At 40.6% G+C, this 15,278-nt stretch overlaps 1 protein-coding gene across 1 annotated transcript in view; it reads right to left on the reverse strand.

Annotated features, from left to right (window-relative positions):
* The window catches only part of htr2aa (5-hydroxytryptamine (serotonin) receptor 2A-a), a 47,264-nt gene extending 44,926 nt beyond the window's left edge, over positions 1-2,338 (reverse strand). The window contains exon 1 of the mRNA XM_084022938.1: positions 1,696-2,338. Coding sequence (XP_083879064.1) covers positions 1,696-2,155 — 460 coding nt within the window. The 5' untranslated portion in view covers positions 2,156-2,338. The remainder of the gene's footprint in view (positions 1-1,695) is intronic.
* Between the last annotated feature and the right edge of the window lie 12,940 nt (positions 2,339-15,278).

A 15,278-nucleotide genomic window follows, 5' to 3' on the forward strand; every position in this document is an offset into this window, starting at 1 on the left:
CCCCACTGTAAAGATGTATTAGCCCTGCTGGTATCACGGTGTTAGGGATGGTAATGTCGGTCAGTCCACCACTTTGGTTCAGAAATATCTAAACTGTTCCGTGGATTGCCACACAAGTTTTCACTCAACCACCTGGATTGAGACCAAATATTATGCAGATGACTTATTGATCTGTAGAGACACCATTTCAATTTCTAAAAATATCTATCTTTTTGGGCAATATACAACTTGTAAGGACATGACATGTGATGTAAAATGTTGACCCCGGTTAATGTTTGTGTTCTAATTCCTGGCAAAAATGGACACAGGTACATGATTTTAAGGTGGAAAGTACTCTTGCAAAAGTTGCTTCAGTATAACTTCTCTTCTCAAATTTAGAATGCGTTACCCCTTTGGTAAACACTGAACTTTCACTACTGTGTTCCTCATAAATCAATTTTAATTACACAGGGGTAACACATCCCTTTAGGAAAGGTACAGAATCCTCCCAAGTGAGTTTTATGACGCTGCTACAGAATTTCCCTGAAGATACCGATTCAGCAAGGAAACTGTTCTGGAGCCAACAGGAGGATTGGACCACTGTGGAAAAAGTTTTCACTTGCTGTTGGCCATACAGCTTTTCCACCATTAGTAAGGTTTGGCTAACTGACTGACTTTTGAGCAAAACATTTTTAAGTTTAGGATGTATTGTGTGGCATCTCTGAATCCGTTTGAGGTTTTATTTGTCTGGTTATGTTTGCTTAGCTCTTCTTCCTCTCTGTTGTACTCAGGACTGTCTTGCAAAATAAGTATTGATCTCAGTGGGATAACCTGATTAAATACAGGCTATATGAATTATGCTTTTTATATCTTATACAAGCAGAGTGCAAAGCATGTTTATACCCATTTGGCATAAAACAAACATCTGGTTGCTGGACCCCCGTCCAGCAACCAGATGTTTGTTTTATGCTTTATGCTTTATGTTTTATATCCTGGATTATTCACTGATTTTGCAGTCATGTCTTTTAGATTGGTCTTATGTCTCAAATCTAAACTGAAGACTTCAGCCTTGACCTCACAAAATAACCTTAACTGCAGGTCCACTTCTTAGCTTTAGCATTTATGACCACCTGTTATCACGTGATGACAAATTAACCAAAACTTTAGTTAAAATGATGAGTCTACTGTGTGCCCTAAAGGGATCTATGAGTCGACAGGGTGCATTCACCCTCCAGACAGGGTGGTAGGCGGTGGGTGGTCGGTTGGGTTGTCAACATGGGCCCAACAGCAGGGTCTCCGCTCACTTCCTGCCATGACTTCTTCTTTCATTTCCTTGTATACAGATACTTTCATCACCTTTCATTCATCAGCACTTCAGATAAACACATCACTGTCAACAACGCTGAACTCCCCCAATCGCTGCTTCTCTCCATCTGCCTGCAGAGTCATGCATGAACTGTGACACAACTGAGGTCACATCGCCACAATTAAAAGCACCTGATGTTATTTCTTCACGCTGTCATTTGAATTAGATTTGGGCCGCTTTCTTCTGCAGAGTGAATGAAGCCTTAAACATGCAGGCCGTTGCAGACCACATAACAATTCAAACACTTTGGGGGGGGGGGGAATAAGCGCTGTGTGCCTGACTCATTGAAGTCATTAACACACCAAATGTCAGCTAAATGAAGCCCAATATCAGTGTCACTCAGAGCTTACCATAGAGAATGGTCACCATGGAGACCGGCATGACCAGGATGCCGAGGAGCATGTCAGCGACTGCCAGAGACATCAAGAAATAGTTAGTGGCATTTTGCAGCTTCTTCTCCAGGGAGACTGCCAGGATCACCAGGATGTTGCCCATGACCGTGACGGCGATGACGACTAATATTAGAAGCGCCGCCCAGTTCTTCTCCACCGCCATCTCTTGTTGAGGACACTGAGACCGGTAAATCCCTCCGCCCTCCTCGACGTAAACTCCTTGGATGTCAGGGTAAGACCAGTTCCCTATCTGTATGTCAATGCCACGACGGACTGCATCATTCCCGCGACACCCCGAGTTTGTGGCGTTAGTGCCTTCCTCAAATCCACGTGGAGACCAGGTGTTGGACTCCAGAGTAGTAACAGCTCTGACGGTGGTGGAGACCAACTCTGACACGTTGCCACCAAGCAGGTTCATGGTGTCAGCTGGGTAACGCCGTCACAGCCGGAGACAGAAATGCCTCAGGACCGCTGCCGGGGAAATGAGTCAGAGTGGAGCAAGAAAGAGGAAAGTCTTGTCATCTTTTACTCACTCTCCATTTCCTTTCCCCAGGTGAAAGCCATTAGTATAACACTGTCTATCGCTTGAGTAATGAATTGCATTTCAAGATGTGCCGTCGGCTGTTTACTCCATCATCTCAGAGCAAACTCTCAAGCCTCGGATCTGTCAAAGGGTCGACAGATGAATATGTGCAAACAAAGGTAGCTGCTGAATTCAGCATGACAAAAAGAGCAGCTGTTTGATCTCAAAGGACAATGTTGACGGAATTAGAATGCGATTGTTTTGGTTAAAACGGTGACTGTGTGCAGCCCCGTCCCGCAGACCTGGAAAACAAACACAAAGAAGTGTGCCAGTTGGACTCGACTCAAAATATTCCAAACCAATTGTTGGAGCGATTTTGACTCACATGTTTTCAGTCATTTAAAAAAAAAAAGAAGAAGAAAAAAATAAGGAAAACTCTTCTCATCTTCTGATTGTAGAATCCATTTGAAGCTGGAGCGATGGGGGACACAGTTGCAGGTTTCTCACCCTTGAAGTCTGGGCTTGTCAAAGCTGCACTCATAATAAAAACATTAGGCCCATCTGAAGTCTCGGATCTTACAAATCTGAACTTCTTCTCCTCCAAGTCTCTGTTTCTGTTCAAACAGATGAAGACGGCCTTTTAGTCTTTGGTTTTCATGACGCACACAGTCGAGAATGTAAGAAAAAGAGGACACATTTTTTGCATTTTCATCCTTTAAAGGACTGAAGGTATCATTTGTCAAGGTGGGTTGACCCTTCACTACCTACCTGCACAGATGTACAGTAATTACTGCGTATGTGTGCGAGTATCCTCGAGTGTCCTTGCTGTCTTGTCTCGAATCATCCCTGCACCTGTGAGAGTGCGTCTTCAGCCGACAGAGATTGATGATGAACATGATGATATTTGACGTGTGTGTTACCTCGCAAACTTTCTCTCTCTTTACACTTCAAACACACTCAGCTTGTCAATGACAAAGTCCTGACTAATAGCAAAAATATTCCTCTTGTACAAAAACAATGTCAGCCCTCCAGGTCTCAAATAATAATATGCATGTCAGTCACTCTCCGTATCCTTCACGGACCACCGCGGATCTGGTTCAGTATTCCTTTTGCTTCATAAATCTTCAGATTTTTAGTACCTTCATATTTTCTTCGTAGGATATTTCCACATCTCTCTGCTAAAGGAAAACCAAAAGAAGAAGAAGAAGAAGGAGTTCCTTTGCAAAGCATCAACACACAGAAGAGGCTTCGGTGGATTCCAGGTTTCCAGAGAGTGTCGGTAAGTTGTTGAGTCGTCTACAGTGATGAGCAAGCGCTGAATGATTTTCTGCTTTCACTCTCCTCCCTGCTTCTCACATTCAGCCCCTCACTCTCTATCCCTCTCTCTCTCACTGTGCTCTCTCTCTCTCCCTCTCGCTTTACCCAGGGTATCGCTCCCTCGTACCGTATTGGCTCTCGCTCTCCAGTTTAAGCGTCTCTCATTCTCTCTCACATTCATTGCATCCCGTTCTCTCTTTTGCTTAATCTCTAAGTCCCATTCTCTCTGCTTCTTCCCATCAACTGCACTCTCTGGACCTCCCTGTATCTCTCTCTGCCCATCAAGTTTCTTTCCAAACATACCGCACATTTTAGCTGCAGGTGATGGTTCGGAGTAAAATGCAACCTAGATAATTTCCACCATGACATCCAGCCAAATACCCCCTCAGAAGCATTTTTAGCGATGGTCAACATTGGTCAAGATAGCCGCTATCAGCCAAATGGCTTAGTACTGGCGCGATGGTACATTATGTATATCTAGTAAATTACCCCACTTATAATGCATGGAATGTTACCAAACTTCTGCAGTAGTACACATAGGGTCTGTACTCACAAAACGAGGCATTTGGAAGTTTGTAAGTACATCAGGAGTTTATTTAAAAGAACACTTGCCTGATAGCTTCTATCCTAAGCTGCTAACGTACCGCTGCGTCGACGCCACTTCCGTGTTAACCACGCTGTTGCCGTCACGCGAGTTTCACGCAAGAGTATGAAAAAGTTTTGCTGAATTTTTATAAATGCTTGTATTTCAGGTCAACACATTTTTATAAATGCTTGTATTATCACGTCAACAAGTGTTGACAAGTGTTGACCTGATAATACAAGCATTCGGCCATTCGGCTGATAGCCCTATCTTGACCAATGTTGACCATCGCTAAAAATGCTTCTGAGGGGGTATTTGGCTGGATGTTGACAAAGTTCTCCGTCTACACAAACAACGGAACAATGCTTCTCTGATGACACATCACAAACAACTGTATAAAAAGCCCTTCTCAAGATTGAAGACTTGGTCAGACTCTTAAGGAGTCTGCCCCTATCTGGCCAGATAGTTTGCTCTGAAGCTGTATGTCGGTGATGCGGTCCGCTTGGACACCCTGTTTGCGAGGGCTTTGACTTATTAGACTTTGTCTGTTTACGGTCTGTCTGTAGCGACTGCTAGCCTGTTTTGGACTCTTTATAGAATAAATTACTAAAAGCGCTGTTAGGAGTTGTATTCTTATTTCTCATCAGGTGATCATAAACTGATTTCCACCACAGATGTCATGGTGGAAATTACCTAGGGTGCATTTTACTCCGAACCATCACTTGAATATCCAGAGAATCGGCAAAAGAAAATGCTAATTAATTAATTAAAGGGCTCCATCATCTGTCACCACTGTTGCATCATCAGTCAGATGTCGACCGAGATTTAGCTAAAGTTTTTGGTGAAATTCCAGAAAAATATTCGTGCTATGTGTGCTAGGATGTTAAAATTTTAAAACTTTAATATTAGATGAAACACGTTGATCACAGGGATAGTAAATTGATTGATACAAGCATTGTCAATTTTGCTAAAAAGGTAGCTCCACCTTAAAAAATGACAGCAGCCCAGATGATCTTTTTGAAATCAACCAAAGTCTCAGGGGAAAAGCTTTTGAAAAGTGACACACGGATAGTATTTTTACTACAAAAATAAATGGGAAAACAAAAAATGGACCTGATCATTGAGGTGTTGGACATTTGCTATGATTTGAGTAATGTTGTCCAATGGACTTTGTTTTGTGGTTTTTCAGTTGGTGCCATAAACCAGAGGTCAAAGCTCAAATGATGGAAAACAATGTGGAAAACATGATGGAATTATTATGCGCTTAAAAAATACTACTTAGCAAGGTAAAATAACATTTGTTGTTGTCTCTGTCAGAATCAACTGAATTAAACACTCACTGCTCTCATAGCATCAGAAAAAAATGAAACATCCACTGTCCACTACCTGCTCAGCAGCAAACAGCAGGCTGAGTGACCAGCTGATGACCATAGTGGAGCATTCAACAGCTAAACACACACATATCTCCCTCTGGATTTGGTAGAGGCCAAAAACAGAGCTAAAAGAGAGAGAATTCAGCTGGAGCTCCTCTCCACGATGACAGAGCTGTTGGGTAACCGACAGAAATGATGGCAGGGAAACTCACGCAGCGTAACTGATGCAGGAGAACGCTCTGCAGTCATGAGGACAGGCAGACAGAAACCAGGAAGTGCAGAGGCTGAACTCAAAGACAGAAGGCCGTGGCGGGAAGATCAGAGCAGAGCGGAGTCGTGAACAGGAACAAAGCAAAGAAGAAAGGCACTCTGTGAGAACTTAAACATTACATAAAAAATACATTTTTTTTGCATTTGATGTTGTTTATTCATCACATCCAGGTGTATAAAGGTCTATATGTCAATGTGTGTCTCTTAATGCAGCTGTAATCCAATACTCACCTGCCATGTTTAAAGACAGTTTAGGTGCCATGATAGCAAGAAGAGCTTTAAACTGCCAACCACAGTTTATGTCTCCAAAAAGAGGGAATTTTAATCAAAAGGTGAGGACTTTCCAAAAATGCCTGTATACATCACCTCACGTATGTCTGCAACATCATGTAGGCTACCGTTGATTATGAAATACTGGCTGGGGCCCCATTTTGTGCCTCATGCATTCACATCACAATACCCAGTGATATTGATGAACCCAAAGGTTGCTTCACAACATCAACTGCTTTTCTGTGGAAGATTATAAACAGTATTACAGTATGTTTACTCCTTACCTGGTGATTGTTTCATTTAAAAAATAAATGTTATATTTATATACACATACTGCCACATATCCGAACTGGCCAGACTAGTTAACATCAGAGTACTAGAATTATCTGTGAAACACACATTATTTTTGTTAAAAAGTGAATCTGAGTATGACATGATGGTTGGAAACTTCCGCTTCAGAAAAATGAAGCACTGCTAAAGTGCCGTAAACTTGCATTCTCTTTAATGGCCATCAGGGGGCGACTCTTCTGATTACAAAAAGAAGTCCTTTTGCATGTGTGTATAAGAAAATGACCCTACTTCTTGCTTGATTTATTATCTCAGTAAAGATTGTAAACATGAGTTAATGTTTTCAATCGCTAGTTTCAAGTCTTCTTCAATCCAGCATGATGTTCATTCAGTAGATCATGGTCCCAAGGTTTATGATGCATATAACATAACTAACCTACTGTAATGAGGATGGTATGTGAGAATGCAAGGTAGTTACAACTTGACAGGAGCCATTGTTTCAGCTACAAACAATTTAATATTTAGATTATGTAATTCCTTGGATCTGCTGACATTTCCCTTCAGGTGAAGTAAGAAGCTGTTTTATGCTCCAGAACAGCTGCTGAAATAAACAGCTGCTAAAATAAAGAGCCATTATCACACAGAAGCTGGTCAATGAGCCAAACACATTTATAGGAAAATCACATGAAAGATCTCTCCCCCTCGTTCTCATTTTCTTGAGCTGAACATCTGTCTCTGTCTGACTCATACGTTGACGTCACAGTATAATGTGTTAATATTGCCATTTCTTTGTTTGCCATGTGTTTTTCTGACACTTAGAATGAAGACCATTTTCAGTTTGTTTTCATACTGTACACACACTGTTCATGTTTTACTAATAAAAATAAATGTCTAAGTTCATGTTTAACTCAAAAAGCAAATGAACATGAATTGATCAATTAAAGTCTAACTTTGAAGAAGCTTTCTGATTTTGGTATTGTGTACATATTGCATGTATTTTGGATTTGCACCTTATTGCTACTATTATCTTAAATGTGTCCCACTTTGTAATGCAACTGATGCACAGCAAATTCCCTCAGACATAAGTCGTTTTATCTTATCATATGAGCTGTGTTTCACCATTTCAATGTATTTAGTTTTCTCTGCTATAGTATAAACTACTCCACACTGGAAAAGGGGGCACTAAAAACAACAACAACCATTAATAAAAATGAATTGCTTTGAGATGTTTGTTTGTTATGAGTAACAAAATCTGCAAGATGCATTGTCTCACAGCAAGTGTCTATATCTCACTGAAATGTTCGTTGTTAGGTGATTGAGTCTTCTAATAAGTGTTAGCAGATATTTTGAGGAGTCATTTTGACAAATATACTTCGACAATTTCAACATTTTTGCAGAGCACAACTGGGGGAATTGTTGCTGACACTTATGAATACAAATCTTGAAATTAATCCTTAAGCTGCTTCTGCTGATTAATTAAGATATTTCAGTTTAAATTTAGGGATATTAAGTGTCCAGCATGACTCAGACTGAATGAATGAAGAGGCTCTCTCGCTCTACCTCATGCTCCCTCTCAGTCAGAAGGGTAATTACTGTCCCCCTCGTTGACTCACTGAGGACTAGATTTACTAACACATTTGCGCCCACTGCAATCCGTTCGCAACAAGCACAAAGCATGGAACGATACTTACAAACAGGCACACTTGAGTAAAATTGCAGATTGCCTACCATATGAGCGGAAAGATGCAAGTTGCGCTTTCAATATGCGCTCGTGGGAGGGTCGTGAGGAAAGTGGGAGTTCCCCGCAAAATGATAGGAGGATAAGCGTTGCTCAGAGGTCCATAGTCAGTTGTTCGTCTTTTGCTGGTGGCGACATCATTTGGTTTCCGTTCTGGCCGTTCTATTCATTGTGCAAACCAGTTCTTTCTGTCTCCTTTCGCAGTTTTGCTGCACATTACTCGACATGAATTTCTGGTGGACCTGAACCGGTTATCGTCGCCTTTTCCCTGTTGTATGCTACCATTTCCTTGGTTCGCCACTTTATGTGCTTTTTAGCGCTTTCTTTGTGTCGTTTCAAGATCCGTGTTCGATACATGCAGGCCCATTCATTGCTCTTTCAGAGGCGCGGTAATTATGCTGGAGGGCAGAGTATGCACTGTTTGCCCAATTGTCAGGTTTGATAAATACTACGTAAAATGAGGAAGCACAGCATGCAAACTCGCATTAACAAACGCAGCGCAATCTGCGCCAGTCTTAGTAAATCTACCTGAGTCTCAAAGTGTCTCTTACACTAATTTACTTAATCTTCTCTTTCGAGCTGACTGTGAAACTCTCTCTGGCTCCGTTTCTCTCCATTTCCATTTTCTGATTTGTTTCCTGCCCATCTCTGCAGCGCCAGCAGGATTCACACCGCAGTCACAATGTGGGCACTTGAGAGACAGACAGGGAAGGTAGGGAGAGAGAGACGGGATGACCCTGGATTTCAATCCAGGTCACTGTGGTAACAACTTTGGATCTTTGACAGTACTCTTTTTTTTTTAAACTTTTTTAGTAAAAGTAGTACTACAGTGTGAAAGCCGTTTTCCAAATAAAACTCCTGCATTCAAAAAAATAATGGACTGGCCTGTTTCAGAGTATTGGATACTAACTGGTGCGTTGGTCAGCTCATTTGAATTATTTTATGCATACTGTTCCGTCCTCGGCATGTCTAAACGCCCTGGTGGCCAGCTAAACTCTTTCCCAAACACCAAGACTCTGCTGATAACTTTCTCACTTCCACAGGTTTATTGGCGCACAAGGGAAAAGGTGAAACTGCAACACAGATAAAAAGGGCAGAGAAATCAGTGCCACTCTTTTTCAACTACACATGAATAAAGCTCATTTCCAATCCACTTTTACATGTTGCATTACTTTTTGTCTCAAATGAATAAACAAGGATAATTACATGTTTACAACATTCTTATTGGTCATTACAACCCTTTTACCGTCTTCAAAATGACACACGTGTGACCTAGCATGGCATTCGTATAGCCGTAATACATTCGTACCATCTTTAGAAGATACTTTACAAAACTTCACATTTCTGTCAAAATAGCGATCAATACTTTTAAAGGAAATCAAAATACAAAGAATACATACCAAAGATGCTATGTCAAACGTAAGATGAAGATAGATTTGTTTGGAATGCACTGGATTTACGATACTTGAATGAAATGCTGAAAAAAGCTAGACTCCTACGGGTCACACGATTGGCCAAAAAGAGTCATGTGATCTTAAAGTGAACACATCCTGAATACAAACACAGAGGAAATGCATATTCCTGGAACACATTAGAATTCTGCAATGCTGCTTACATGTAAAGTATGAATTGTTTTCTGTAACATTGAACTTAATGTTTTTTTTTTACATTTTCTCACACATAAAAAAACACATACATCTTCAGTTAATTGTAGTTTGTGTTAATAATCAAATATAATAGTAATAATAATAATAATCTAATACTATATTTTAATAGTATAATGTAACGGAAAATGTATCAAAAGTTGAGTAACTAACAATGAAAACTATACTATGGAGAAGTATTGACATGTAAATCTACTGAATAGCAGAGGCAAAAATTGTGCTTGATTTCATGAAATTCTTAAGGATTGTAACTTCAAATAGATGTTGATTCTGCACTCTTATCTTGTGTATGGATGAGAAATGTATCTCTCATCAAAGAGATAAGTATCCTTGATAGGATACACACACACACACACACACACACACACAGGCACACACACATCTCTGCAGAGATAAGCAAGAATGAATAGGCATTCAAGATAATTTAGCAATAGATGGACAGAAGAGATACATGTTTTGAGTCAAGGGGGAGAGGAGATAAATAGGAAAGGAGGGATGAAGAAGAGACATAAACAACTAACTCCTACAAAACAGGCACAAATATATGCACACAGTGAAACAAACACACAGTAAATGCATTTTTGAGGTTAGTGTTTCTTAAATATTCTTTAGTTATGCAGAGCCAGGGAGAGAGAGAGAGGGGGGGGATTCTTCATTTTTTTAAATAGTCCATGCTCTGCAATGAAATACATTCTACTCTAGTCTTGTAAACGTAAAATCAGACAAATTAATCGTGGTCGTGGTTATGTATTTTTTTGTAAACAAGTGGTAATCTTGTGGTGGTGCAGCACACAGCAGCAACACTGACAGCAAAGAAGTTATAATTATCCAGTTATACTGTCTCTTCAGTCTCTACATCCTGTCTGTGTGTACTGTTAATCAGTAGCATCCCATAATTCATAAAAATATATTAAAGCCATTAAGCTAGTACACAGTCCCATTATGAGCTGTTCATTTCCTTGACATCACACTGACAACCTGCGGTAGGAAATTGCTTTTGCAGCTTAAATGACACAATCTGAATTATTGCAGGGTAAAATGCATCACCAATCAATGCTGAACGGGGAGACTTCCACAGGGTCGAGGGACTGGTTTGTGTGTGTGTGTGTGTGTGTGTGTGTGTGTGTGTGTGTGTGTGTGTGTGTGTGTGTGATTGCTTCAGTGTAGACAGGTGTGACAGAGGCGGAGCAGAGCTTCACCAGCTGCATCCCATCCCATAATCAAGACTACAAAGACCCAGCTCCACCACCTTGCTAGATCGTGGTTCCTGGGTTTAGTTCAGCTTCAGCCTGTGTTTCAACCCCTTCTTGGTTCTGCTGTTGCTGCAGGTCTGTCTGCTCTGCTCCGTCCTCTCATCTCTGCACCTCTGCTGTGGATTCCCAGCTCGACTCCATCACAGCTTACCCAGCGCCCAGCTAAAGCAGGCACCAACCGGTTTCTCCACGCCTCCCTCATCCCCTCTGCTCCTTCCCCAGCTCAATATCTCATCCCTTAGCCTCTGCGATGCATCACCCAAACCTCATGCCTGCCTCCTCTTCTGTGTCTGTACTCGGGTTCACCTGTTCTGAAGCCCCCGTATCCATCATTCTGAGCAGCGACCTTGATCTGATTAAACACTGCACACGTCACGAGTCTGTGAACAGAGAGAGTGAATGTCGTTGGTTAGCAGGCTGAGAACTTGAAGGTGAGCAGCCTGTCGCCTGCAGCTCTTCATCAACAGCTCGCTGTCGCTGCTCCTTCTTCTTCCATTACCTCCTGCAATGTTTCCAACTCAAGCTCCCTGACAAACTCATTGCTTTTCCTGTGACTTACTCTTAATAAAAGTTAACTTGTGTTTTGCCAGTGAAATTCTTGTGAAACTGCAGCATAGGGAGTGTCTGGTTTACATTAGCAGAAAGATGCATGTTTTTTCTGCAAATGTTGCCACAGACACGTCGAGATACACGTTTTTCTTTTGTCATATGCATATATCTGTAAATTATGTGTATTTACAATATTTCCTTCACTCTGAAGTCTCAGCCTTTTAAAGCTCTCAGTCAGTTGAAATGCTGACTGCACTTTTACCTCAGTGATGAACACACCCATCGATGTGACATTACAGATGCAGCCATCTAGAATCTTGCATGTATTTGTTGGCAAATATGTTCTCTGTATTTGAGCACAGCTACAGAAAACAGTTTGGAAATATTTACCCAACATTTGATTTTATTTGCACTGTTTTTCATTAATACGGTTGTGTTATTTAAGGCAGCATTGCAGGTCTGTATGTTTTAAACACCTTCTGTAGTTGATTTAATGAGTTCTCGCTAATGCTGGAGAGCACATGCTCAATAGAAGTCATCCAAGCTTTACATCAGCAGCATTACTGCCAACTTATGAGTCATTAAAAAAGAAAAAAAAACTTTAAAATGGGACCATATCTGGCACTAAAATCTTGTTTAATAGTCCATTTAGCTCTGTAGATTCCCTGGAGTCCAGGCTGAAATACATATAAATAACATTATTTATGGTTGATAGTTAAAAATGAAGACACTGGGCAGCAGTTTAATTCTTGCAGGGGAAATTAAATGCATGTCTGTGCATTGACTATTAGGAAAAAAATATTTTAAAAAATAAAAATAAAAAGGTGTTCAGCTCCAGTGAGTATACTTGTACATAAATCCTCATGACCGAAAAGCAAAATTCATCAGGAGGACAGTTTCTGATGAGAAGATGCACTTGCAGTCACAAAACAAAGTGGTATTCACTCTTCCACGAGAAATAGGTGGAGGTTGGCACCATAGTGACAACTCATAAAGCTATCGTGCAATCGTTCAACAGCTTCCATTTACTTTCCTCTGGTATTTCATCCAATTAAAAGTTATTTGAAGAGCTAACAAACTATTTAATTCGCTTAGATCAGTCACTATTCTAGAGTTTATTCAAAAGACACATTTGTACCATCATTACCTCCATAACCCCATAACCCCCAGAAATCCTCTTTTGTGGAAGTGTTTGCTCTGACAGAGGAGGTTAAATAACACACAACTAACAAGCTACGATAGCTTGCTCTATTTGAATGGTTCTGTCCATTCTACTCCTGCTCTATATCTCAGTCAACAGATTTTAGAAATACTGACGACAGCTGCTTGATTCTTAAATCCTTGATTTCTCATGCATTTCATTAAATATAGGTTGTGCTGGAATATCAAACATTGAGGATCAGCACTGATCCTGGTTTTAATGTCTCAACAGACACTCATCATACAGCTTTTTGTACCGTTCACATCACATTTTGATTGTTTTTTCCAACTGCAGTGTGAAAGCCTCCTGTCTGAAGGTTTTGGAGTAGCCTAGTCAAAGTCTTGACTTTTCCATGACTTAAAACGGGCAGTACTGTCCAATGTGGCATATTTAAATTCTGCAAAGAGAAATGGGCCAAAGTTCCTCCCCAGCGATGTAAAAGACTCATATTGCAAACATTTGTTTGCAGTTGTGGCTGCCAAGGGTGGCACAACCAGCTACTTGGTCTAGGAGGGCTTTTTCACATGGATGATGGTTTGGAATAATTCATTGCCTTCAATAAATGGAATAATCATATAAAAACTGTATTTTGTGTTCACTCGTGTTTGTCTTATATTAAAATTAGTTGATGATCTGAAATATTTAAGTGTGAAACACGCATAAGAAATCAGGAAGGAGCAAATACTCGCCATAACAGTGCTGTGCCCATAATGGGAATGTTTTGGGTATATTTACAAATGGTGATTAATCATGATTAATCGTGATTAATCCACATCTACCCTGTAATTAATCTGATTAAAATGTTTCATAGTTTGTTTGTTGTTACCTCCACCATCATGTTTCACACAGTAACCAGTTCTCTATTAATCTGTGAGCAGGGAATTTAATTAAAACAAAAATTAAATGAAGCCAACGAGCATATGGATGGAAACTATTTCACTCCTGCATTATAAATGTCTGGTCGACAGAGAAACCGTCGCTTAGTTCACTCGTGTTCTTGTTCCTCTCTGTCTTCCTCCTTTAAACTACATAATGTTTCATAATTATGTTTGTGCATGGGTGCTTTTATTGGGTGTTGTAATTAGGCCGGCATATTGATAGGGTGTCTGCCCGAGCGTTGTAACGACCATAATGAACACTAACGGAGAAAAAAAATGTATGAAAAAATCAATGAGTCAATCGAAGTCTGAGACATTAAAATGTAAATTAGCCGAGCCTCCAAATAACGGTCATACTGGTTATTAGTGATCTGTATCTTTTAGAAACGGACTCATGTGACTCTTAAAGTTTACAAGAATAGTATATAATCTCCTGAAACTAAGAATTGTTGTGTTTTGGTGGCTTAGAATGACAGTGACACATCTGTCTGTGTGCAGGTTAACTTCCTGGATTTCCGGATCTCTTCCTATAACTATTTCCTAAAATCAAATAAAAATGTACATGCAACTAGATTCTGCAAGATCATCTGACGCATAACGTGGGTTTTTATTTTACTTTAAAAAGGGACACAAAAGTCATCCAGAAGTATTCACTAAGTAATACTAAAAAGCCAAAGCATGATGCTACTATTTTACAGTGTCTCATCATCAAACTCCTTTTACATTTTACGACATACTGTGCTTTTTGACAGAGTTTGCTAAATAGCTTAAACAAATTTGACTCTATGAAGTGCTGAAGTGAGAGTGAAGTGGTTTGAGCTGCAGGGAATCTCTACATCATCTTAATCAACCTGAAATGCTGCAATGAGGCAGAAAATGAAACGTGGAGTGTTTCCCTGAGATCCTAAAGTCATTAAAACACACAAGAGCTCTTGCCTGGAGAGGAGCGAGGAGGAAGGAATCACGCAACATTTTGGCCCTCTTTTTCAAAATAGATTTTTCCAACTACAAGGTCATTAGCCATATCATGACAGACACAAACTTGTTATATGATGCAGAAATCCTTCTTGTGAACTGCTTCTTTGATGTAATAACTATGAAACTATACTGTGCACATTTTGGTGTGTTTTTACAGGACCAGCCACCCTCACTTCCCTGCAGAACCAAGAATAGCTCACAGATGACACACATCTGTCTGCCTCAGCGCCTCGCAACACATGTCCTCTGTTTCAGTGTGCTCTCTAAGCCACATTTAAACGTATACCTCTCATATGTTTTGTGTCCTGGCGTCCTGTCCAGGGTGTACCCTGCCTTCGCCCAATGACAGCTGGGATCGGCTCCAGCCCCCCCGCGACCCTGAATACAGGATAAGCGGTAGACAATGGATGGATGGATGGATGGATGGATGGATGGATGGATGTTTTGTGTCCACAGACTTAAGCTCTGATCTGTGATCCATCATCTTCCTTGGACATTGTTATATTTCTTCATCTGCTGTGACGGCGACAAGGTTATTGCCATGCTATAGTATTTCCTGTCTCGCCACTAGTCACCCTCAGTGAGCATCGAGTTCTGTCACCTGATTACACACCTGCTCTCAATCAGCCAATCAGCATATATTGTGGTCTCGTTGT

Source organism: Eutrigla gurnardus, assembly GCF_963514095.1.
Source record: "Eutrigla gurnardus genome assembly, chromosome: 12".
Classification (NCBI taxonomy): Eukaryota; Metazoa; Chordata; class Actinopteri; order Perciformes; family Triglidae; genus Eutrigla; species Eutrigla gurnardus.